The sequence below is a fragment of the Chlorocebus sabaeus genome, chromosome 11, assembly GCF_047675955.1.
Source record: "Chlorocebus sabaeus isolate Y175 chromosome 11, mChlSab1.0.hap1, whole genome shotgun sequence".
Classification (NCBI taxonomy): domain Eukaryota; kingdom Metazoa; phylum Chordata; class Mammalia; order Primates; family Cercopithecidae; genus Chlorocebus; species Chlorocebus sabaeus.
In genome coordinates, this window is record NC_132914.1 from 53296780 (window position 1) to 53323910 (window position 27131).

Here is a 27131-nt window from a genome sequence, read left to right on the forward strand (position 1 = left end):
AAGTCTCACTCTGTAGCCCAGGCTGGAGTACAGTGGCATAATATTGGCTCACTGCAACCTCTGCCTCCCGATTTCAAGAGATTCTCAAGTCTCAGTCTCCAGAGTAGCTGGGATTACAGGCACACGCCACTGCACCCGGCTAAGTTTTTGTATTTTTAGTAAAGATGGGGTTTCACCATGTTGGCTAGGCTGATCTTGAACTCCCGACCTCAATCTGCCCACCTCAGCCTCCCAAAGTGCTAGGATTACAGGCATGAGCCACCGTGCCTGGCTGCCTTTTTCTTTTTTGAGACAGGGTCTCACTCTATTGCCCAGGCTGGAGTACAGTGGCGACATCCAGGTTCACTGCAGCCTTGACCTCCTGGGCTCAACCATCTCAACCTCCTGAGTAGCTGGGACTACAGGTGTGTGCCACCATACCTGGCTAATTTTTGTATTCTTAGTAGAGACAGGGTTTCTCCATGTTGCCCAGGCTCGTCTCGAACTCCTGGGCTCAAGAGATCTGCCTGCCTCAGCCTCCCAAAATACTAGGATTATAGGCATGAGCCACCACACCCAGCCCAGAGCCACTTTTAAAATCCAAGCCTACCTGATTCCAAACGTTATACTCTTTGCCACTAGTCTAATAGACTCTAACACTGAATTAAGTATATTGATGGAATTCAGTGTTGCCACTTCATCCAGAAAAAAATTTATCAAGAAAAAGGCAAAATATTTGGGCACTTAAGAAGTAGGTGGGTGGCCAGACATAGTGGCTCATGCCTATAATAATCCCAACAATTTGGGAGCTGAGTGCGGAGGATCGCTTGAGTTCAGGAGTTTGAGACCAGCCTGAGCAACAGAATGAGACCCAATCTCTACATACATACATACATACATACATACATACATACATACGAAGTAGGTGGGAAAACAGTGTTTCTCTACTCAGTTTATTCACTCACTTCCTGAGTAACAGAGACCCCATCTCTACTTAAATAAGTAAGTAAATAAATAAATAAATAAATAAATAAATAGGTGGGGAAACAATATTTCTCCATTCAGTTTATTCACTCTAATTTCCCTTCAAGGTCTATGAAGCATTCCAGGTATATTTTTACCTCTGTATCCTCTGTGGTTCCAGTTCCAGCTGAACTTGTGACAATCCCAAATCGCTCCTTCCTCTTTTTCAGTTTCTCATCATCTTCAGACTGTTCAGGGACAAAGGAAAGAATTGAAACAAACTAGCCTCCATTCACCAAGTAAATGGGAATGAAATGATAACTTATTGGTCACAAGGTGCTAACCAACCTTGCACCAAGAACTAAGGATCACATAAAGAGATAAGATACATAAGAAACTGAATAAGCTAGCATATACTATATTGTACCTATAATGACTAAAAACTTAATTTTAGGCAGGGCCTCAATACTCATAGACAAGTAGAGTAAATAAACAGTAAGAGGTTGGGCATGGTGGCCCATGCCTGTAATCCCAGCACTTTGGGAGGCTGAGGCGGGTGGATCCGGAGGTCAACACCAGCCTGGCCAAGATGGTGAAACCCCATTTCTGCTAAAAATACAAAAAAATTAGCCGGGTGAGGTGGCAGCTGCCTGTAATCTCAACTACTAGGGAGGCTAAGGCAGAGAACTGCTTGAACCTGGGAAGCAGAGGTTGCACTAAGCTGAAATTGCACCACTGCACTCCAGCCTGGGTGACAGAGCAAGACTCTGTCTCAAAATAAATAAATAAATAAATAAAATAAACAGTAAGAAACACCCATAAAACAAATTTCTATGCTCAAGTAATTTTGGCAGTTGAGGGATATGGAAAACTAAGGTTTCACTGAGTAACACCCAGTTACACCTAGTAACACCTAGTTAGAAGGTACCCAAACTACTTGTTGAACACTGCTTACACGTTACCAAGGAAAGAAAGGGGAAGAGGACCAGAGTGGTATTTCTGAAAAACTTATTTGTTTGAAACACCCAGCAAAGCCATAGAAGGCTTCTTTGAAATGATTCTTAAAACAGGTCAATCAAGGTGACAGTCACAGTCAACTCTTTAAGAGAAATGCTGTGGACATTTTCTAAGCATCTGTGAAACTCATGATGTCTGCCTGGGAATAAGAGAATATTTCAGTTTACCATGAGTTGGAGCTGGCCATTATCCTAGGTGTTGGACATCATTGATGTCCAACACTGTTCAGTATAAGAGTCTATATATTTTCCTATCAGAACCTAAACCCTACCACTTTATTTAGCCCACTTTAACAGTTATTTTCTTTCTCCACCTTCCCCTCACATTTTATCACCAGTCATCAGAAGCTCAGCCTCAGGATTAGAAAACATCTGAAATCAGGTAGGCTCCTCAGGTGTCTTTCCCCCAGGAAGGATTTTCTAAACTTTGGCACATATATACAAAGATCTCATTCTCTCATAATCTCAAGAGACCCTCTACTCCCTACAGATGTACCCATCCTCATTAAAGAGCAGGACAGTTTCTTTGACTTTATTTATATAAGTTAACCCAACAGAAGGACAGATCAGAAGAGTTCAAACAAGGGCACGGTGGCTCACACCTGTAATTCCAGCACTTTGGGAGGCCAAGGCAGGCAGATCACTTGAGGTCAGGAGTTGGAGACCAGCCTGGCCAACATGGTGAAACCTGTCTTTAATAAACATACAAAAATTGGCCAGGTATGGCAGCAGGTGCCTGTAATCTCAGCTACTTGGGAGGCTGAGGCAGGAAAACAGCTTGAACCCAGGAGGCGGAGGTTACAGCGAGCTGAGATCATGCCATTGCAGTCCATCCTGGGTGACAGAGCGGGACTCCGTCTCAAAAGAGTTCAAACAAACCACCTTTTTTTTTTTTTTTTTTTTTTTTGAGACAGTGTCTTACTTTGTTACCTAGGCTGGAGTGCAGTGGCACAATCTCAGCTAACTGCAACCTGTGCCTCCCAAGTAGCTGGACTATAGGCATGCGCCACCTCGCCCGGCCAATTTTGTATTTTTAGTTGAGACGGGGTTTTTCCATGTTGGTCAGGCTGGTCTCGAACTCCCAACCTCAGGTGATCTGCCCGCCTTAGCCTCCCAAAGTGCTGGGAATACAGGTGTGAGCCACCGCACCCGGCCTCAAACCAACTTTTAAAGAACGTCTGTGTGGTGTTTCTGAGCTGGATTTGTTTTTAAACCCCAAGGAAATTATATTCCTACAGTCCATAGGCAGGCTGTCTCTCTGGGTGTCCCAAAACTACAGGGTCAAAAGCAAAGGTTACACCAAAAGACCTACAGAAACACAGGAATTTTTCCATGTATCTACTCTCAACCCCAACTAAGGAGTTGCCTTTGTCCCTGTGGCCACAGCAGCCACCTGTACAAATTAAAAGCAGAGCAGCTATCCAGCTTTCTGTGCTCAATTTAACTAGTCCACCTGTCTGAACACAGCAGGCATGAGTACTGTCTTGGTCTTTCTTTAACTCTTTCAGCTTGAGAAAGATGTTCATTTTCTCCCTTTTGCTGCATCTGCTTTCTAGTGAGTAGGAAGGGACCTAAGAAAGAATGACGGTTACAAAGCAATTAAGAATCCTATACAAGTTATCATTTAATCACAGTGTATTACTAGAATAAACTACTGCCTCCACAGTTTTTCTGCCTTTCTCATTATGACCACCAGCAAATCCACAATGGGTACCTTTAATGTACTCTAAACTATTATAAAAACATTAAGCCAGGTTCAAAGAAAAAAAGAAGTATTCTTGTCCTCAATAATAATAAATTAAAATAATAACACTATAGCCATTAACATATGAGTGCTTAGTATGTACCAGGTACTGTGTGTAGTTCTTTACATGCAGTATCTCATTTACTACTTTTTTTTTTCCCCCCTGAGACAGAGTCTCGCTGTGTCACCCAGGCTGGAGTGCAGTGGTGCCATCTTGGCTCAATACAACCTCCGCCTTCCAGGTTCAAGCAATTCTCCTGCCTCAGCCTCCTGAGTAGCTGGAACTACAGGTGCACGCCACCACGCCTGGCTAATTTTTGTATTTTCAGTAGAGATGGGGTTTCGCCATGTTAGCCAGGCTGGTCTCGAACTCCTGACCTCAGGTGATCCACCCACCTCAGCCTCCCAGTGTTGGGATTACAGGCATGAGCCACCGCACCCAGGCTCATTTACTACTTTATTTTCATTTTTGCAGAGAGGGGGTCTCACTATGTTTCCCAGGCTAGTCTTGAACTCCTGGGCTCAAATCAATCCTCTTGCCTCAGTCTTCCAAAGTGTTGGGATTACAGGTGTGAGCCACTGTACCTGGCATCATTTACTTCTTATAATAATCCCATGGAGTAGTCACTATAATTAAATTCATTCCATAGATACGAAATGAGTCTTGGAGAGATTAAGTGACTCGCCCAAAATTTCACAAATAATATGAGGATTGGAATCCAGGACATTTTACTCAGCAATCCACTTCCTTAGCTTTACCACCTCCTCAAGGTATCTCACTTAAGTATTTCTTTGGAAGAACAGTAGGACAATTAAGTGCTTAATTCAGAAGGAAGAAGGATCATCAGAACCCTTAGCTAAACACACTAGTAAATTTTAATCACTTCACTCAAATAATCAGGTCAAGAATATTAGGACCCCTTCTTCTTTCTAGCGTACCATATACCTACAATTTATAAGTAACAGTATCTAGGGAAAGGGCTCCAGTTAGTAATCTTGTACTAATGTTTTTCTCAGCTGAATCTGTTTCTAATTTTGCCTAATTGGCTATTCCATTTGTTGAGATGTAATAAAAGAATAAGGGGCTAGGAGCAGTGGCTCACACCTGCAATCCCAGCACTTTGGGAAAATTCCAGGAAGGATTTTCTAAAATCACCTGAGGTTGGGAGTTCGAGACCAGCCTGACCAACATGGAGAAACCCCGTCTCTACTAAAAACACAAAATTAGGCTGGGCGCGGTGGCTCACGCCTGTAATCCTAGCACTTTGGGAGGCCGAGGCGGGCGATCACCTGAGGTCAGGAGTTCAAGACCAGCCTGACCAACATGGAGAAACCCCATCTCTACTAAAAATACAAAATTAGCCAGGTGTAGTGATGCATGCCTGTAATCCAGTTACTCAGGAGGCTGCGGCAGAAGAATCTCTTGAACCCAGGAGGCGGAGGTTGCAGTGAGCCGAGATCACGACATTCTCCAGCCTGGGCAACAAGACTAAAACTCCATCTCAAAAAAAATAAGGCTAAAAATAAGAATAAGGCTGGACGCAGTGGCTCACGCCTGTAATCCCAGCACTTTGGGAGGCCGAGGCGGGCAGATCACACGGTCAGGAGATTGAGACCATCCTGGCCAACATAGTGAAACCCTGTCTCTATTAAAAAAATACAAAAATTAGCTGGGCGTGGTGGCGCGTGCCTGTAGTCCCTATTCAGGAAGCGGAGGCAGGAGAATCACTTGAACCTGGGAGGCGGAGGTTGCAGTGAGCCAAGATCGCACCACTGCACTCCAGCCTGGTGACAGAGCCAGACTCCATCTCGTAAGAAAGAAAAAAAAAAGAATAAGTAAGGTTTCCAACAAACATTAAGGCCCACCACATTTTTTACTAACAAAGTCAAGAGGGAAAGTTTTCTTGATCTACTACCACTAAGATAAAGTGAATATAGAATATAAATAGAGATTTCAAATTGAGAACCTCTAGAATGTTCTAGTTGACATATCTTCACTAAGTCTCCTGGCCAAGTAGGAAACAGTTTTCAGGAAAATAAATGGAGGCTCTCTTCTTGTGGAGAGGCAAGACTAGACCACCATCTTTAGTTAAACTACCATTATAAACTTTTTTTCCATTCAATTTAGCACTAGCAGTACTTCAGCAAGTTCAAATCACAAAGGAGATAAGACTTTTGAAACTCAGAGATTATATCAGCACAAACCCTGAGGCCACACCCTCCCCCAGCGTATGTCCACTTGGAATGTGCGGGCCAGTTTTGCTCCTGGTTCTTTATTTTGCTATATCCTGAAATGGGGGGTCTGATTTCTCCATTAGCCACCTGCCTCGCTCCCCACCTTTTTAAGAGACAGGGCCTCACTCTGTTGCCATGCTGTAGTGCTGTAGCATGATCATGGCTCACCGAAATGTTGAATTCCTGGGCTCAAGTAATCCTCTAACCTTAGACTCCTGAGTAGCTAGGACTACAGGTATGTGCCATGCCTGGCTTTTTTTTTTTTTTTTTTAACAGAGACAGGGTCTTTCTATGTCACCCAGGCTGGTTTCAAACTCCTGGACTCAAGCAATCCTTTCACCTTGCCTCTCAAAGTGCTGGGATTACAGGCATGAGCCACCACACCCAGTCTAGCTTTCCTTTTTAATAAGATCTTTGGTGCCTCTTCCAGAGATACAGGCACAGCATCTGTTCTAAACCCATCAGGGGTTCCAGGGGAAACAACAACAACAATACATCTTTCCCCCAACTCCCCACAAATAGATTGCCCTTCCCTCCCCACCCAGCACCCCTCAGCTCCTCTCTTAAAGCCTCTTTCCTCCTTTCCCTGCAGGGAAAGTGCACAACTGGGCCCAGTAAATCAACACAGTTCTAATGATCTCTCTCACTTGACCCTTCTAGCGTGACGGTGTCGCATGGAAACAAATGTACAATAAACTTCACTCCATCTTTAGCTCCTTGCTGACAGGTTTTGATTCATGGGATGGCGAAACCCATCTGAGGGAAATTACCTCGATCAAAACGCATGTCTCTCTGCATTCATCAGGCCAATGCTCCCTCAGGCCATGCTCAAGTGCACAAATGGGGTTGTGGCATCTGCAGGCAGCAGTGACCCCTCTAGCTCAGTGTCACATGCATTTGCAAACCTTTCCCTTCTTCATCCCTCCCCCACTACCCTCCCTCAAATCCTCAACTACTAACAAAACTTTTTTTTTTCCCATGCATACTGCTGTGTGAGAAGAGAAGTGCTTGAGTCTGAAGTGCCCTTATTTCCTACCAAATCTATACTCCTAAAAACAAACAACTTGCACACAAAATCAAGAGAAAACTGTCCTTACTGGCCAAACACAGGCATTGGAAGTTCAGATTAATCCATACATTTCAATTCCTCCCTCCTCTTCCTTCTCAAGATTTAAAACACCAAGCCAACCAACTGATGGATGCCAGTAATTTCAATATATGCAACCCTCATGGTACCCAATACCTGCCTTGTTTGCTTTCCTTAAGATCTCATTTATAAAAATGAGAAATAACTGTGCAAAAGAGGAGAGAGTACCTATATAAGAACATAAAGCATAGTTTTTGGGGTTTTTTGTTTTTTGATTTTTTTTGTTGTTGTTTTGAGACAGTCTCGCTCTGTCACCCAGGCTGGAGTATAGTGGCTCGATGTCGGCTCACTGCAACCTCCACCTCCCAGGCTCAAGGGAGCTTCTTACCTCAGCCTCCCAAGCAGCTGGGACCACAGGCGCAAGCCAACACACCCAGGTAATTTTTGTATTTTTTGTAGAGAGAGGGTTTCACCATGTTGCCCAGGCTGGTCTTGAACTCCTAAGCTCAAGCAATCTACTCGCCTTTGCCTCCCAGTCTCTGCCTCCCAAAGTGCTGAGATTACAGGAATGAGCCACCATGCCCAGCCCCAGGGTCTATATTTAATAAAACCAAATACCCTTACTATCACTGTATTTTCCATTGTAGAATACAGTTCCAAACTGAGCCCTTGAAAACAATACCTGGAAGAGAAAAGACAGACATTCAAGCCTGCTCTAAGATACAAATAACATGTGTAAAGAGTACTTTGCACACAGGAACTATAAAATGTATTTAATAAACGTTAGCTATTACTTTTATTGCCGTATTTCTCCTGCTCCTTGAAACAAAGTTTGAGATCACAATCAAAATTTAAGCTAACAATGCCATTCATTCTTCTAGACAAGAAGTGAAATAATGGTGGCCTAGTATGGTGGTTCACACCTGCCATCCCAAGCACTTTGGGAGGCCGAGGTGGGAGGATCACTTGAGCTCAGGAGTTCAAAACCAACCTGGGCAACATAGTGAGATCCCATCTCTAAAAAAAAAAAAAAAAAAAATTTAGCTGGGCATGGTGGTACATGCCTGTGGTTCCAGCTACTCGAGACTCGAGAGGCTGACTGGGGAGGATTGCTTGAGCCAAGGAGGTTGAGGCTGCAGTGGGCCATTGTCATGCCACTGCACTTCAGTCGGGGCAACAGAGTGAGATCTTGTCTCAAAAATATATAAATACAAATAAACAAATAAATAAATGAGCGAAATCACCAAAGGCTGGTAAGAATCAGATCCATTACCAAGGCAACAAGAAAACTCCCTTTAGCTGCAAGAAAAAAGAGTATATACTTGGACAGATGACTAAGGGTTAAAATTTGGGTTGTGGAAGAACAGTTACTGGACAAAATCAGTCTTCTCCACAAAGTCCTATTAACCATCTCCCTCCCCCCTCCTTTCCTTCCTGTCTCCCGGCGCTTATTTATTTATTTATTTAGAGACAGAGTCTCACTCTGTCACCAGGCTAGAGTGCAATGGCGCAATATCGGCTCACTGCAACCTCTGTCTCCCGGGTTCAGGCGATTCTCCTGCCCCAGCCTCCCGAGTAGCTGGGATTACAGGTGCCCGTCACCATGACCAGCTTATTTTTTTTTTGAGACGGAGTCTCACTCTGTCGTCCAGGCTGGAGTGCAATGGCTGGATCTCAGCTCACTGCAAGGTCCGCCTCCCAGGTTTATGCCATTCTCCTGCCTCAGCCTCCCGAGTAGCTGGGACTACAGGCACCCGCCACCTCGCCCGGCTAGTTTTTTGTATTTTTTAGTAGAGACGGGGTTTCACCATGTTAGCCAGGATGGTCTTGATCTCCTGACCTCGTGATCCGCCCGTCTCGGCCTCCCAAAGTGCTGGGATTACAGGCTTGAGCCACCGCGCCCGGCCTTGCCCAGCTAATTTTTTTTGGTACTTTTAGTAGAGACAGGGTTTCTCCATGTTGGCCTGGCTGGTCTCAAACTCCTGACCTCAGGTGATTCACCTGCCTCAGCCTCCCACAGTGCTGGGATTACAGGCGTGAACCACCATGCCTGGCCCTCTTATTTATTTTTTTGAGACCAAGTCCCACTCTATTGCCCAAGCTGGAGTGTAGTGGTGCGATCTCAGCTCACTGCAACCCCCGACTTCCTGGTTCTTGAGATTCTCCTGCCTCGGCCTCCAGAGTAGCTGGGATTACAGGTGCCCGCCACCACCACACCAGGCTAATTTTTGTATTTTTAGTACAGACAGGGTTTCACCAAGTCAGCCAGGCTGGTCCTGACCTCAGGTGATCTGTCCGCCGCAGCCTCCCAAAGTGCTGAGATTATAGGCGTGAGCCACCACACCCAGCCTCTTTCTTTTTTTGAGACAAAGTCTCATTCTGTTGCCCAGGCTGGAGTGCAATGGCACAATCTTGGCTCACTGCAATCTCTGCCTCCTGGGTTCAAGCAATTCTCCTGTCTCAGTCTCTCGAGTAGCTGGGATTACAGGCGTGAGCCCGATGCCCAGCTAATTTTGTGTATTTTTAGTAGAGATGGGGTTTCACCATGTTGGCCGGGCTGGTCTCAAACTCCTGACCTCAAGTGATATACCCGCCTCAGCCTCCCAAAGTGCTGGGATTACAGGTGTGAGCCATCACACCAGGTCAAACTATCTTCTCTTTCTCAGACCTTGAAAATCTCGGCTGCTAGGCTTTACTGATTTCATAAACCCTAATAATTAACGACTACCAATAAAATATATCTATTTAAGGTAATAGGTTAAATAGAGGTTCTCTAAAGGCCCCTGAGGAATCTCTTTCACTGAATTATGTGACATCAACATTATCAATAGCACTGCAGCCACAAAACTAATTCGTTCATTCACTAGTCAAATGAGTATCTACTTTGGGTCAGGTACTGGGAATACAGAGACGAATAAGATAAAGTTAAGGAATATGATCCTTAACTTCACGAGGCTTATGAATTCACCAAGTTACTATAAAGGTGTATACTACTGTTCTTTACATAACTGCATTATGAGGACTCATGAGGGAAATTTTCTTTCTAGCCCCCAGATCCAAAAGAGTTATGCTTTTCTTAGGCAACTTGTTAGTTTTTACCTTCTGAATCCTGTGAATAACCATAAACAGCGCAACTGTGCTTTCCCTTTCTACTGGCTGCCATAAGGCTTGGAGCCAAATGTTTAGCCTGTCTTTAGCAAGTGATTTTGAACATACAAATGGTCCCCAACTTACGATGCTTTGACTTAAGATTTTTCAACTTTACAACAGCGAACGATGCATGCTCAGTAGAAACTATACTTGATGTACCCACACAACCATTCTGTTTTTCACTTTCAGTATTCAGTAAGTTACATGAGACATTCAACACTTTATTACAAAATAGGCTTTGTGTTAGATGATTTTGCCCAACTGTAGACTAATATAAGGGTTCTGGGCATGTTTAAGGTCAACTAGCTAAGCTATGATATTCAAAAGGTTAGATGTATTAAATGAATTTTTGACTTAAGATGGTCTTTTTTTTTTTAAGATGGAGTCTCGCTCCGTTGCCCAGGCTGACATGCAGTGGCACAATCTCGGCTCACTACAAGCTCTGCCTCCTGGGTTCACACCATTCCCCTGCCTCAGCCTCCCTAGTAGCTGAGACTACAGGCACCTGCCATCATGCCTGGCTAATTTTGTGTGTGTGTGTTTTTTTAGTAGAGACAGGGTTTCATCGTGTTGGCCAGGATGGTCTCGATCTCCTGACCTCGTGATCCGCCTGCCTCGGCCTCCCAGAGTGCAGGGATTACAGGCATGAGCCACTGCATCCAGCCTAAGATGGGTTTTTATCAGGATATAACCCACGTCGTAAGGTGAGGAGTATTTGTGTTTCTATTAGAAGAGAGAGGCCAGAAGTATTGAGGTGAGAGAGAAACATGAGATCCAGAGATGAAAAGCAAACACACAGAAACAGAGATAGGAATTTAGAAAGCAAGATGAAGTGTAGTTAGTTACAAGGTTGCTGCTGGTCTCTTTAGAACATACTCCTCTATAAACATTAAAATACTTAATGTACTGAGAAGAAAAAAGAGATGGGAAAGAGTTACCAGGTTACAACTAGAATTTTTTTTTTTTGAGATGGAGTCTTGCTCTGTCACCCAGGTTAGAGTGCAGTGGCGAGATCTCAGCCCACTGCAAGCTCCGCCTCCAGGGTTCAGGCCTTTCTCCTGCCTCAGTCTCCCGAGTAGCTGGGACTATAGGTGCTTGCCACCAGGCCCGGCTAGTTTTTTGGGTTTTTTTTTTTTGTATTTTTAGTAGAGATAGGGTTTCACTGTGTTAGCCAGGATGGTCTCAATCCCCTGACCTCATGATCCACCCACCTCAGCCTCCCAAAGTGTTGGGATTACAGGCACGAGCCACCACGCCTGGCCCTGAATTTTTTTTATTTTTTTATTTTTTTCTGAGACAGAGTCTCGCCCTGTTGCCCAGGCTGAAGGGTAATGGCACAATCTCAGCTCACTGTAACCTCCACCTCCTGGGTTCAAATGATTCTCCTGCCTCAGCCTCCCGAGTAGTTGGGATTACAGGTGCCTGCAACCACACCCAGCTAATTTTTGTTTTTTAGTAGAGACAGGGTGTCACCATGTTGGCCAGGCCGGTCTCAAACTCCTGACTTAGTGATCCACCCACCTCGGCCTCCCAAAGTGCTGGGATTACAGGCATGAGTCACCACACCCAGCCTATAACTAGAAATTTTAAATTAAGGGTTCTTAGCAATTATTTCCATGGCATATATACTGTAGCCAGGAAGTAAGTTGCAAAAGGAAGATCAGATGCAATAATTGGCAGCTGAATACCACAGATATTTTCTAAAGTGTCTGTTCCCTTTTTACAGCAGAGTACCATTACTATGTCTACCCAAAATGGAGTTCTAACTTTATTTTCTAAACCTAATCTGTGTCTTCAAGATTCAAATTCATGAGAATATTTTTCGAATCTTACTAATTTTATCCTAAATACAATAAAGAATACTGCTCCTTGCTTGTGTGCCATGGCTATTTACTCTGCCAAAAGGGGTCCAATTTGATTTAATTAGCACCCCATGGGTTGTGTGTTGAAAGCATTCACCTTCTTCAATCTTTTTTTTTTTTTTAAGACAGAGTTTCACTCTTGTTGCCCAAGCTGGAGTACAATGACGCAATCTCGGTTCACTGCAACCTCTGCTTCCCAGGTTCAAGTGATTCTCCTGCCTCAGCCTCTTAAGTAGCTGGGATTACAGGCGTGTGCCACCGTGCCTGGCTAGTTGTGTGTGTGTGTGTGTGTTTAGTAGAAACGGGGTTTCACCATGTTAGCCAGGCTGGTCTCGAACTCCTGACTTCAGGTGATCCACCTGCCTCAGCCTCCCAAAGTGCTGGGATTGCAGGTGTGAGAAACCGCACCCGGCCCACCTTCTTCAATCTTATTACCACTGCCACTCCGGATCATATAAAAAGAAACTAGCAGAAACAAAGCAAAGTGTAACCCAAGCATCATTAGGGAATTTGAACTCAGTAATTCCCAAGAACATAAAACATGAGTACTTTTACTGGATTCAAATAAGAAACATCATTATTCTCTGCGACCAAAAGAATTAACCAAGCCAGGCACTGTTCCTGGTCAAGTGTAACAAGCTCATTCACTTATCCCTCCTTATACCATGTGTGAGAAGCAGAAATTCCAATCTAAAGAGTCCAGTGAGAAAAATCCTTACAAGCAGAAAGAAGCATTTCAGGGGAGCTCAGGTACTGCTATTATTTTCCCCCTCAGAAGTCTTTTCCCTAGAGTGATAGAAAAGAGGCTGACAGAGAGCTAAGATGTCATATTTCACAAAAATAACAAATAACTGCCCCCCTCTGTAAATGAGTTACCATATTAAGATGTTAATAGTTCTCAGGCCAGTCTGATTTCCAAGGGAATGCAAGGTAGTATGGAAAAAGGAAAAGAGGGAGCCTTTTGGCCACTTTTCCTGAATCTCAGTGCCACATGACTGATGGCAGGATGAAAAGCAGAGCCTGGGGGCTTTCAGGCGATGGTAGATTAATGATGACATGGTCTTGACTTCCCAGAGGTAAAGGTTATGAAACACTCCAGGGTAAGCGAGCTTCCAATTTCATACTCTCAGGATGAATGACAGCAACTGATGGTTATTCTCTCAGAAACACTTGGATGCTTAAAAACACAGCTGTCACCTCCCCTGCCCCAGTTTCTGAAACTGTTTATTCCCGAGCCTTTATGCCAGCCAGACAACAGAACATAGGGTGGTCCCAAAAATCAATGCACAGAGCTTAAGTAGATAAAGGTGAGAGACCAGACTAGCAGCAAGTACACCACCTTAGCAAATAATATAGTAGAGACACTCCAACACTATCCACACACATACACATAACACACCTCCCCAATATAACTATCTTAACCTACTCGCAACAGTCTCTTTCAAGTGTGAGATCAGTATCAACTTTCTAGGGCTGGTAGGGTGCTAGGAACTTTAAAGAGAACACCAGGAATCGTATCTCCTCTTATCTTCACAGGATTTGAAGCCCAAGAACACAGTCAGGTAAGAACTACTCGCTCACTAGGTTCCACCACCTTTTCCTTCTCTTGTCCAAATCAAGCTCTTTCCCCAACCCCTACTCCTCTTCAACCCCAGAGGAGGTCGTTTCGGTCCTGCTCTAGCTGATTGTAGGACAAAGCAAGGCAGGTAGAGGAAATGAAGGCTTCACACTTGAGACCCCCAGAAATCAAGTTTCTATTAAAAGTCCCCATCTCCCTCCCTTAAAAGCCAAGGAGCTGCTGCTTTTTTTTTTTTTTTTGAGACGGAGTCTTGCTCTGTAGCCCGGGCTGGACTGCAGTGGCCGGATCTCAGCTCACTGCAAGCTCCGCCTCCCGGGTTTACGCCATTCTCCTGCCTCAGCCTCCGGAGTAGCTGGGACTACAGGCGCCCGCCACCTCGCCCGGCTAGTTTTTTGTATTTTTAGTAGAGACGGGGTTTCACCGTGTTAGCCAGGATGGTCTCGATCTCCTGACCTCGTGATCCGCCCGTCTCGGCCTCCCAAAGTGCTGGGATTACAGGCTTGAGCCACCGCGCCCGGCCGAGCTGCTGCTTTTAAGGATAAGTGATGCAGAGCCTGGCAGAAATGGCAAGAAGTCAGTAGAGGGAAGCTGAAATTTTTTTTTTTTTTTTTTTTTTGAGACAGAGTTTTGCTCTTTCTGCCCAGGCTGGAGTGCAATGGCACGATCTCAGCTCACCACAACCTCTGTCTCCCGGGTTCAAGCGATTCTCCTGCCTCAGCCTCCCGAGAAGATGGGATTACAGGCATGTACCAGCACACCTGGCTAATTTTGTATTTTTTAGTAGAGACAGGGTTTCTCCATGTTGGCCAGGCTGGTCTCTAACTCCCAACCTCGGGTGATCCGCCCACCTCGGCCTCCCAAAGTGCTGGAATTACAGGCGTGAGCCACCGTGCCCAGCCTGGGAAGCTGAAACTTTTCAGGAGACGTATATGCTGTTTTAGCCAAAACATACAGAGAAGGGAGGACAGTCAACTGACCATTCAGAAATTTAAGAGTGAGCACTAGGAAACCAGATTATTTTCATATAAAGTATTTAAAAATGCAGATTTCAGGCCACAACCCAACCTAATAAATCGACATCTCAAAAGGGAAGGCCTACAGAGCTGTATTTTTTAAAAGGTTCCCCGTAACCCTTATGTGCAACCATTATTTGGGGCCAATTTCAAGTAGCTTTGAAAAAATACAGACCAAATAACTTTTTAAAAGTTCTCATCAAGTCCAAAGAAGACTGCCATCTGCTCCAATTATCTCCTATAAATGCTAAGGGTATTCCAAAGTTTATGCTTCCTACAAACACTATTTCAGCCGCAGAGATGTGAGGGGTAAGAAGATAGCTGTGACGAAATCACAGAGGATTCTGGGTAGCACACCTGTCTTACTGCTCTCCTACAATTCAAATAGAAAAGCAGAGAAATCTTTCATCACAGTTCAATACAGGAAGAACATGCCAAAACAAGATCAGGGCACACTGCAGTTATGTGGGAAAAAGAGGGAGGCAACTAGATTGCAGCACACAAAGGCATTTTTTCCTACAGAACTGATACAAAGGAAAAGGAGGAATATCAATAAAGCGGGGGAAAGGGAAAATGGGATTTCTTCTTCTTCTTCTTTTTTTTTTTTGAGACAGAGTTTTGCTCTTGTTGCCCAGGCTGGAGTGCAATGGTGTGATCTCTGCTCACTGCAACCTCCACCTCCCAGGTTCAAGTGATTCTCCTGCCTCAGCCTCCTGAGTAGCTGGGATTGCAGGTGCCCACCACCACACCGGCTAATTTTAGTATTTTTAGTAGAGACGGGGTTTCACCATGTTGGCCAGGCTGGTCTCAAACTCCTGACCTCAAGTGATCGACCCGCCTTGGCCTCCCAAAATGCTGGGATCATAGGCATGAGACACTGCACCTGGCCCTTTTTTCTTTTTGAGACGGAGTCTCTCGCTCTGTCACCCAGGCTGGAGTGCAGTGGCATGATCACAGCTCGCTGCAGCCTGGACCTCCCTGGCTCAAGCAATCCTCTCACCTCAGCCTCCCAAGTAGCTGGGACTTCAGGCATGCCAGCCCGCCCAGCTAATTGTTTATTTTCTTGTAGAGACAAGGTCTCACTATACTGCACAGGCTGGTCTCAATTCCTGGGCTCAAGTAATCCTCCCACTTTGGCCTCCCAAAGTGTTGGGATTATAGGCATGAGCCACTGTACCACCTCTGTTCATTTCTAATTGCTCCTTCTTTTCAACCACCTCATACCTAAGCATGGGTATGATATGCAAATTCTGTAACTGCCTCCTCTATAACCCAATAAACTCCCTACCAATAATTACTTCCTAATGTCAAGATCAAGGGGCTGGGCACGGTGGCTCACACCTGTAATCCCAGGACTTTGGGAGGCCTAGGCGGGTGGATCACTTTGAGGTCAGGAGTTCAAGACCAGCCTAGCCAACATGGTGAAACCCCGTCTCTACTAAACAAAAAAATACAAAAATTAGTCAGGCGTGGCGGCATGCACCTGTCATCCCAGCTACTCGGGAGGTTGAGGCAGGAGAATCGACTGAACCCAGGAAGTGGAGGTTGCAGTGAGCCGAGATTGCATCCCTGCACTCCAGTTTGGGTGATGAGAGTGAAACCCCCTCAAAATAAATAAATAAATAAAATAAAGTCCAGATCAAGTATTTCAAATATAATCTCCTTCTCAGTTACATATCTCCCCTGCTAGGGACTTCCGATTTAATATTTGTTACAAACTACAAGTGTACAATACCCTGAAAACACATTTCTATTTGTATTTGTATTTTTTTTTTTTTTGGAGGTGGAGTCTTGCTCTGTCACCCAAACTGGAGTGCAGTGACGCAATATTGGCTCACTGCAACCTCCGCCTCCCGGATTCAAGCCATTCTCCTGCCTCAGCCTCCCAAAAAGCTGGGATTACAGGTGCCCGCCACCACACCCGGCTAACTTTTTTTGTATTTTTAGTAGAGACAGGGTTTCACCATGTTAGCCAGGATGGTCTCCACCTCCTGACCTCGTGATCTGCCTGCCTTGGCCTCCCAAAGCACTGAGATTACAGGCGTGAGCCACCACGCCCGGCCACACATTTCTATTTCTGTCTTAAGAATCTGCTCTGGGAGTTAAAAGGTTAAATTAAAAAAGAAAAAAAAAAAAACATGAAAAAAAGATGGACAAGTATGGTGGCTCACACCTGTAATCCCAGCACTTTAGGAGGCCGAGGTAGGCGAATCACCCGAAGTCAGGAGTTTGAGATCAGCCTGGCCAACATGGTGAAACCCGGCCTCTACCAAAGATACAAAAATTAGCCAGGCGTGGTGGTGCCTACTTGTAGTACCAGCTACTCAGGAAGCTGAGGCAGGAGAATTGTTTAAACCCAGGAGGCAGAGGTTGCAGTGAGCTGGGATCACACCACTGCACTCCAGCCTGGGAAACAGAGTGAGACTGTCTCAAAAAAAAAAAAGAAAGAAAAAAAAAACCATGAAAAAAAGAGTAGCAAAGGAAGGGGAGAGGAAAAAAGGAGTTAAAATTTTCTAGATCTTAACAAGGGACTTCATATTATATTAAAAATGGGGTCTTTGCTAATTTACAAACATCACCACCAAGTAATCCCCTTAAAGTATCTCCAATTTGATGTCCTGCCTCGTCCCCACCTCCATCTCCAAAATACTATGGGATCTGACCTCCTTTAGCTATCTGTCATGAAGAGCAACTCTGCTACTTTGGTGAGTACATAAGAAAATGAACTATCCCATAATTGTTTAATCTTATTTTAACTGAACCCACATGTATAAACCTCTCAAGTATTAACATACATTTTAAACATTCCCATTCTGCTATAGATCTCACAACATGAGGAGCCTTTAACCAAAATTTCCTATCAAAAAAATTAATCACATACACATATACCAAAAAATTCCTTCCCCAACACCACTTTATTTCCTCCCATAGAGACTCTGAAGGATATACAGTTGTCCCTCAGAATCCAAGAAGCATTGGTTCCAGGACCACCCCTGCCCCCACCTGCAGATACCAAAATCTGTGGGCACTCAAGTCCCTTATACAAAATGACATAAGGCTAGGTGCAGTGGCTTCCGCCTGTAATCTAAACACTTTGAAAGACAGGAGGACTGCTTGAGCCCAGGAGTTTGAGACTAGCCTGGGCAAAATAGGGAGACCTTGTCTCTGCAAAATAAAATTAGCCAGGCGTGGTGGTGGCGCACGCCTGTGGTCCCAGCTACTTGCGGGGGATGAGGTGGGGTTACTTGAGCCTAGGAGGTGGAGGCTGCAGTGAGCCAGGATCTGGGACACAGCACTCTACAAGAGAGTGAGACTACATCTTTAAAAAAAAAAAAAAAAAAAAAACAAAAAAACATAGTATTTACATATAACCTACGCTCATCTGCCTATATACTTTAAATCATCTCCAGAGTACTTACAACTAATAGAATGTAAATGTTATATGAATAGCTGTTATACGATCCTGTTTCATTTGTATTATTTTTTATTGTTGTATTTCCCCCCCAAATGCTTTTGATCCACAGATGTAGAACCCATGGATACAGAGAGCTGAGTATACTTGAATTCAGAGAGCTCACATTTCACCACAGCTGGGGAGAGTATCTGGGAGTGTGGATAGATACTGCTTCACTCAGAAAGGCCACGCCAACTATCTATCACCCCAAAATTAGATATACAACCAGATATAATGTAATTTTTAAAATTATTTACCGTATGTACTAAGAGTGGTACTTTCAAAAGAAAAAAGAAAAAACTCTTACCCAGAGAATAAGCCCATCTCAAGAAAGAGGCTAGCAAAAACAACTGAACATATTGAAAAGTAAAACAGACTTAACAGAATCCAGCACTCCTCTCCCTTTCAGGCTGTGTTTACTCTTGTGGCAAAGACGAGCAGGGGGCCAAAGAGAGGCATAAAACTTGTCTTTTATCGAAGTCATCAATTCTGACATGTTAGACAAAGGAATGCAAAGACATTATGGAGGGGGTATTGACCAGGGGAAACAGAAAAGAGTTTTTTCTTACTACAAATTTCTTTACCTGAAGTTCTTCAGGTGCAAATTCAATGAATGAAATCAGAGAGAAATACATAAAATTAAAAGGTACAAGAGCTTAATGATCTCAGCCATGCACATTCAGGGAAGTCTAAACATCTAACAGAACTTTCCCAAATACCCAGTTTACCATAAATATAGCGCAAAGCACCAGCCATGAATGCTGACATAGCATCAAAAATTTCACCTTGTTTCCCTAAATATTAAAGACTTTTCTTCTTTATTTATTTATTTATTTTTTGAGACGGAGTCTCGCTCTGTTACCCAGGCTGGAGTGCAGTGGCGTGATCTAGGCTCACTGCAACCTCTGCCTCCCGGGTTCAAGCGATTCTCCTGCCTCAGCCTCCCGAGTAGCTGGGACTACAGGCACATGCCACCACGTGCTGCTAATTTTTTATATTTTTAGTAGAGACAGGGTTTTTCCGTGTTAGCCAGGATGTTCTCGATCTCCTGACCTCATGATCCACCAGCCTTAGCCTTCCAAAGTGCTGGGATTACAGGTGTGAGTCACTACACCCGGCCAAACTTTTCCTCTTAAAATGTTCAATTTTTACTTCTAACATCTCTTGTCCAATTTTTTCCTCATACATTGGCTAGGTAAAAACTATATGTTGGAGGACTGTAGGGAATAGTGGGACAGTAGAAGGAGAAGTTGAGCAAACAAAAACCCATCTCCTACTTCTCTGGTTGAAATTAGAATACATTGTCTTGCTCTAGTCAGGAGAGAGAAAAATTCCATTCTGCCTCTTCGCTCTTCCAAATTCCTATAGCCAAGTTGTTCAACAGCAGTTGAATGGCGCACATAATTGACATCACTGATTGGACCCATAATAAAAGGAAGTGAGACGTGTGGGTGTAGGGGAACCTGGGAAGGGAGGGAGATGATGTATTTGTGTTACAGACAAAAGACAAGTTCTGTTTCTCTGCAGGGACAGATGAAGAACCAGATGATGGAATAAACTGAGGTCAGAGAGTTTCCCCTATTGTTTCCTCTTTATTATTATTATTATTTTTAAATTTAATTTTATTTATTATTATTTTTTTGAGATGGAGTCTCGCTGTGTTGCCCAGGCTGGAGTGCAGTGGTGTGAACTCAACTCAATGCAAGCTCCACCTCCCGGGTTCATGCCATTCTCCTGCCTCAGCCTCCTGAGTAGCTGGGACTATAGGCGTCTGCCACCACGCCTGGCTAATTTTTTTTTTGTATTTTTTAGTAGAGTCGGGGTTTCACCGTGTTAGCCAGGATGATCTCGATCTCCTGACCTCATGATCCGCCCACCTCAGCCTCCCAAAGTGCTGGGATTGTAGGCATGAGCCACCACGCCTGGCCTATTTTTCTTAATATTATTTTTGAGACCAAGTCTCTCTCAGTTGCCCAGGCTGGAGTGCAGTGGCATAATCTCAGCTCACTGAGACCTCCACCTCCAGGGTTCAAGCAATTCTCGTGATTCAGCCTCCTGAGTAGTTGGGACTACAGGCGTGAGCCACCATACCCAGCTAATTTTTGTATTTTTACTAGAGATGGGGTTTCACTATGTTGGCCAGGTTGTTGGTCTCAAACTCCTGACCTGAGGTGATCCACCCGCCTCAGCCTCTCAAAGTGCTGAGATTATAGGTTTGAGTCACTGTGCTGGCCTGTTTCCCCTTTAAACAGCTCCTTTTACCACTCTCTCAAAGTTTGTTCCACTGGGAGGGTGGGGAAGAGTACTGCATTTTTTTATCTTAAAGGGGAGGAGACAGAGAAGAAGAAAACAGATATAGGATTACACATTGTATCTCTCCTTGAAAAGGCCCAATATTTATTTTCAAAGTATTATGAATGAAAAGGGAATGTAAAAGAGTGGTTAAACATTTGTTTAGTCTTAAAAATGCTCCAAGAGGCCAGGGGCTGTAGTTCACGCCTGTAAGCCCAGCACTTTGGGAGGCCGAGGCCAGCAGATCACGAGATCAAGAGTTCAAGACCAGCCTGGCCAACATGGTGAAACCCTGTCTCTACTAAAGATACAAGAAATTAGCCGGCCGTGGTGGCATGCACCTGTAATCCAAGCTACTCGGGAGGCTGAGGCAGGCGAATCACTTGAACCTGAGAGGCGGAGGTTGCAGTAAGCCAAGATAATGCCATTGCACTCCAGCCTGGGGGACAGGGTGAGACTGTCTCAAAAAGCAAAGCAAAACAAAACAAAACAAAACACACAAAAAAACAAAAAACTAAACAAAACAAAACAAAACAAAAAACTCCAAGAAATGTTATTTAAGAAATCCTGAAGACTATGAGGTTGAGTTTTAGCTTTTCCTGAAATTTATCTTCTAAGATATCCACTCTCTCAATTGCTATCTCTATCTACCATAGAGTAATCTTCTTTTCTTGTTGGTTAATCTAAGTTGAAAAGAACAGTTATTGAAATAACCTAGGATGAAGGAGCAGGGAAATTCCCCCAAAAGCTCTTGATCAGTGAGGTATCAATGGCTGAGGGGCCTACAATTTAGTTTTGGTTTTTCCACTCACAAGTCTACTATCTGCGTTTTTCTTGGTCCCATGGCTGTATGAGAAAGAGAAATGGAGAATTAAATTTTACACCAAGCCTAGGCACTGCTGCTTGAGTGTATCTGAATAGAACCCAAATTTACTAAGCAGGCTACTTTTCCAACTTATTCTGGGATCTAATTCTTCTACCACTACTTCCTTTAAAGATACTCTACCAAACTCTTCACCATAGCTTATGGTTCCTTAGGTTTATAAAGTTCCATGTTGGTAATATCCTATGCATGGCCCCATCATTCTTCCTTTGGAAAAGGTTTATACAGCCATACTTAAACAAACAAACCCTAATTACAGACCCTCTGAGAAGGCTGGTGACCAACTTCTAAAACCATAGTATAGTAGTCCCTCTTATACAAGAGGGATACATTCCAAAACCCCCTGAAGCCTCAAACAGTACCAAACTCTATATATACTGTTTTTACCTGCAATTTTAATTTTTAAATTAGACACAATAAGAGATTAACAGCAATAATGAAATAGAACAGGCCAGGCATGGTGGCCCAACCCTGTAATCCCAGCACTTTGGGAGACCAAGGCGGGAGGATCACCTGAGCCCAGGAGTTTGAGACCAGCTTGGGTAACATAGTGAGACCCTGTCTCTACAAAAAAATTTAAAAATTGGCTGGGCATGTTGGTGTGTACCTGTAGTCCCAGCTACTCATGAGGCTGAGATGGGAGGGTCACTTAAGCCCGGGAGGTGGAGGCTGCAGTGAGCTGTGATCATGCCACTGCACTCCAGCCTGGGTGACAGAGCAAAACCTTGTCTCTAAATAAATAAATAAATAAATAAGGCCGGACACAGTAGCTCATGCCTGTAATCCCAGCACTTTGGGAGGCTAAGGTGGGCAGATCACAAGGTCAGAAGTTCGAGACCAGCCTGGCCAATATAGTGAAACCCCATCTCCATGAAAAATACAAAAAAAATTAGCCAGGCATAGTGGCACACGCCTGTAATCCCAGCTATTCGGGAGGCTGAGGCAGGAGAATTGCTAGAACCCAGGAGGCGGAGGTTGCAGTGAGCTGAGATTGTGCCACTGCACTCCATCCAGCCTGGGTGACAGAGCAACTCTATCTCAAAAAATAAATAAATAAATAAAAATAAAATAAAAAACTAGCTGGGCACAGTGGCACATGCCTGTAATCCCAGCTACTTGGGAGGCTGAAGCAGGAGAATCACCGGAACCCAGGAGGCAGAGGTTGCAGTGATCCAAGATCATGCCACTGCACTCCAGCCTGGGCAACAAGTGCAAAACTCTGTCTCAAAAAAAAAAAAAAAAATTACAACAATATGCCAGCATCACTACTCTTGCGCATTAGGGCCAATATTAAGTAAAATAACAGTTACTTCAACACAAGCATTGCTCTAATGGGGAAGTAGTAGGGATATGCTGGACAAGGGGATGATTCATGTACCTGAGCAGGACAGGGCAAGATTTTATCATGCTACTCAGAACAGTGTGCAATTTAAAACTTATAAACTGTTTGTTTCTGGAATTTTCCATGTAATATTTTAGGACTGTGGTTGACTGAGGGTAACTGAAACAACAGAAAGCACAACCACAGGTAAGGGAGGACTGCTGTATGAACTTCTTTCATCTTTCCACATCCCAATGGCTAACCTGTACACCAAAACCCAGCACTGAAGCAAAGGAACAAAAAATATTTCTTCACTTATTTCAGATGGTGGGAGAATAGAAGATAGAATACAACAGGCCTTCCAGAGAGTGAATTGAGAACAGCATGCCATTAGTTAGCTACAATGAAATCTGTATGCTAGAAGACTGGTGCCCGTCTGTACTTTCAATTGACTTTGTCTCAGCTTCCTCTTTGATACCTCAATACAGTTAAGTGACAAGCTCCTAACAAACAAGGCAGGTCCCTTTGGGAGGCCAAGGCGGGCAGATCACGAAGTCACGAGTTCAAGACCAGCCTGGCCAACATGGCGAAACCCCATCTCTACTAAAAATACAAAAATTAGCCAGGCGTGGTGGCGGGTGCCTGCAATCCCAGCTACTTGGGAGGCTGAGGCAGGAGAACGCTTAAAACCAGAAGGCAGAGGTTGCACTGAGCTGAGATTGCATCACTGCACTTCAGCCTGGGCAAAAGAGCGAAACTCCATCTCAAAAACGAAACAAACAAACAACAAAAAAGGCACATCCAATATCTCACTTACTGTGAAGTGGTTCATCTCCTACCAATGGTGATAAAAAATGTAATACAAAAGGTTCATGAAAATGATCACTGCAGCTACCCAAGAATATTCTAGTCACCAGCCTTATGAAGAAGTCAGTAGAGGCATAGTCTACTTTCAACCTTTTTATATTCTTTTTTTTGCTGTTCAGATAGGGTCTTGCTCTGTTTCCTAGGCTAAAGTGCAGTGATGCCATCATGGCTTACTGCAGCCTTGACCTCTTGGACTCAAGCAATGCTTCCACCTCAGCCTTTCAAGAAGCTGGGACTACAGGCACTCACCACCATACCTGGCTATTTTTATTTTTTGTAGAGATAGGATCTTATTATGTTGCCCAGGCTGGTCTCGAACTCCTGGGATCAAGTGATACTTCAAAGTACTAGCGCTAGGATTATAGGTGTGAACCTCTGTGCCCAGCCTGAACTTTTTATATTGTGACACTGTGTTAACACAGATCATATCCATCAGGAAATAAGCGTGGCAAAAATCATAAACCTGGGAAAAGTATCCTTCAGGGTTTACTGGACTTAAGATAACTCTTTTTTTTTGGATATGGAGTCTCGCTCTGTCGCCCAGGCTGGAGTGCAGTGGTGTGAACTCGGCTCCCTGCAAGCCCCACCTCCCCAGGTTCCCACCATTCTCCTGCCTCAGCCTCCCGAGTAGCTGGCACTACAGGCACCCGCCACCATGCCCGGCTAATTTTTGTATTTTTGGTAGAGATGGGGTTTCACCATGTTAGCCAGGATGGTCTCAATCTCCTGACCTTGTGATCACCCGCCTCGGCCTCCCAAAGTGCTGGGATTACAGGCGTGAGCCACTGCGCCCGGCTGAGATAACTCTTTAGGACAGTTACCTATATGAAGGGCTGGAAGTAGAAAAATCCTGGTACTATTCTAATACATAAAAAAGGAAGATGTACTAAGGTCAATAATGATATAAGATGCTTGTACCTTCTACTAGTAACCAAGAATCAGTAACATATACCGCCCTCACATTCCTGGGGAAAGAAGAGTATCAACCACATTCCAGTTTTCTGCTTAGTGCCTGGGATTAGACTTGTTTTGTTTTTTAAATACTCCTGTAGATGGATTTCCTATAATGTCCTAAAGTACCAAGTTCCTCCTTCCCGAGGTGCCAATGTTTGAAAAATACAAAACAATCCACTCAAATTAGCATAGCAGTTAATACTACAGCACTAAGCCCAGACTTAGTTTTTACCAAAACTAATATCCCTTGACTACAAATATATTAACTGAGCTGGCTTTATTCCCTCTATCCATCTCCCATTCTTTTCTTTTTTAAAATTTTTTATGGAGATGGGGTCTCGCTCCATCACTCAGGCTGGCATGCAGTGATATGAACATGGCTCACTGCAGTCTTGACCTCCTAGGCTGAAGTAATCCTCCCTCCTAAGTCTCCTAAGTAGCTGGGACCAGAGGCATGTGCCACACTGCACCTGGCTAATTTGTTTTTACTTTTTATAGAAGACAGGGTCTCATTATGTTGCCCAGGCTTCAAACTCCTTTCGAAGATGAGTTTCCAGTCACAGTAGCTCATGGTTGTAATCTCAGCACTTTGGGAGGCTGAGGCTGGAAGACTGCTTGAGTCCAGAGTTCAAAAAGACCAGCCTGGGCAACATGGTGAAACCCCATCTCTACAAAAAATACTAAAATTAGCTGGGTGTGGTGGCACACACCTGTAGTCCCAGCTACTCAGGAGGCTGAGGCGGAAGGATCACTTGACCCTAGGAGGCTGAGGCTGCAGTGAGCTATCATTGCATCACTGCACTCCAGCCCGGGTGACAGAGTTAGACCCTGTCTTAAAAGAAAAATAAAAATGGTTTCCTATGTGCCAGGCTAAGTTCTGTCCTTCACCAACGGCACTGACCCAAACACTACTTCTCTTGGGAGGCACAGGAAACAGAGGGAGGAAAAACAACCAGTCAAGCACAAGACAGAAAACCTAGCTGGTGATCAATGAGAGCAAACCAGCTAGATGTTATTTATCTGAGTTTTGTTTTGTTTTGTTTGAGGGGGGTGGGAGGTTTGTTAGTCCATTGTCACCATGAGACTTATGAGAAAAGCCATGCCACTCTATCCTCAAACAGTCCAAAGGGTTGAAGGGGACAATTTATAGCCTCTTGTGTAAAAAATTTCTGTAGCCGGGCGCGGTGGCTCACGCCTGTAATCCCTGCACTTTGGAAGGCCGAGATGGGCGGATCACGAGGTCAGGAGATCGAGACCATCCTGACTAACACGGTGAAACCCTGTCTCTACTAAAAATACAAAAATTAGCTGGGTGCGGTGGTGGGTGCCTGTAGTCCCAGCCACAGGGGAGGCTGAGGCAGGAGAATGGCGTGAACCCGGGAGGCGGAGCTTGCAGTGAGTGGAGATCGCGCCACCGCACTCCAGCCTGGGCGACAAAGCAAGACTCTGTCTCACCAAAAAAAAAAAAAAAAAAAAAAATTTCTGTAAATGCCAATGCCATTCTTCGCCTTGTAACTTTCCATTAGTCTAAACCAGTAAGATTCTATTCACTGAGACTTAAGCTGGAAACATGAACAAACAGACTTTTCTTGGGCAGAGGGAAAAGGAGATGATGATTTAGGGGAGGCTGGGGGGACGTGGGAGAGAGATTTCTTTACATTTCTGTGTAGTGCCTGATATGTGCATAGTACACTAGTGGAGCTAAAAACTGAATATGTAAATAGTCATGTAAAAGTCAGCCTAGGAAAAATAGCAGAGACTCAGGTTCCTTAAATCTGTAATATGCTCAAGCCATAAATCTAAAATATGAAGAGGAGATGAGCAGACTGTGACAATAAAAAATAAATAAATAAAAAATAGGCTGGGCACAGTGGCTAACACCTGTAATCCCAGCACTTTGGGAGGCTGAGGCAGAAGGATCAGTTGAGCCCAGGAATTGGAGACCAGCCTGGGCAACATATGAGACCCTATCTCTAAAAAAGAAGAAAAAAAGAAATCGATCATAAACATTATTCAATCCACAGCTCATTTGCTCTCACATACTTCCTCTCTTTATTCATATACTACACTGATCAGTAGCCAAGTCAGTCACTAAAGAGAAATCAGCAAGCAAGCAGGGACATAAGTTGGATCAAGCAGACAAACCCCACGCAACAGAGATGACAAAAAGTGGGTTTTTCATTGTCTTGCTTAGAATACTAGAAGAGGCTACATTACCTGCTAACTGCCACTATGTGTACCACATCTAACTGAATAAAATCCGTGCCTAGAGAATTACACAACTTAAAAGACAAGTGACCAAATTATATAGAAGGTTACACTGGAACCCAGAATCCCAGGATGAAGTGGACAAAAGTATGCTCATCTGGCAGTTCCATAAACACAAACTTAACTAAGTCACTAACCTCTGCCAACCAACCAAACACTAGGTAACAACTCATTCTGGTGATAAATAGTTAAGCACAAGAACTAGCCAATTCTCACCAGACAATGTACCCAGCTGCAATTCCAGGATGTGGAACTGTTCACTAGAACACTAAGTTCTAGAAAAAAAGAATCCTTACTTTTCTTATGTCTTACTCCTTTTCCTCCAACTTCTCTCCTTTCATAGATTTACTCTGAAACTGCTTATATTTTCTACAATTATTAAAAAAAAATTCTCAGCTACAGATTAACAGTGGTGCAAGTATGTGGTCTGACAAGTAATTTCTATGCCACTTCCAAGTATGAAA

General features: G+C 44.1%; 1 protein-coding gene and 1 long non-coding RNA gene across 7 annotated transcripts in view; both read right to left on the minus strand.

Annotated features, from left to right (window-relative positions):
- Nucleotides 1–27131, minus strand: part of SARNP (SAP domain containing ribonucleoprotein) — a 65770-nt gene that overhangs the window by 6441 nt on the left and 32198 nt on the right. For all 6 annotated transcript variants that reach the window (XR_499202.3, XR_012094514.1, XM_008003571.3 and 3 more), the window contains one exon: nucleotides 1101–1190. Coding sequence is in view for 4 of the 6 variants with exons in the window: in XM_008003571.3 (XP_008001762.1) it covers nucleotides 1101–1190 (90 nt within the window). In the remaining 2 variants the exon portion in view is untranslated. The remainder of the gene's footprint in view (nucleotides 1–1100; nucleotides 1191–27131) is intronic.
- On the minus strand, nucleotides 1210–25764 carry LOC140712771 (uncharacterized). The gene is made up of 2 exons (XR_012094515.1): nucleotides 3120–25764; nucleotides 1210–2560 (listed from the first exon to the last, which is right to left on the minus strand). It is a non-coding gene; the product is annotated as an uncharacterized lncRNA (long non-coding RNA).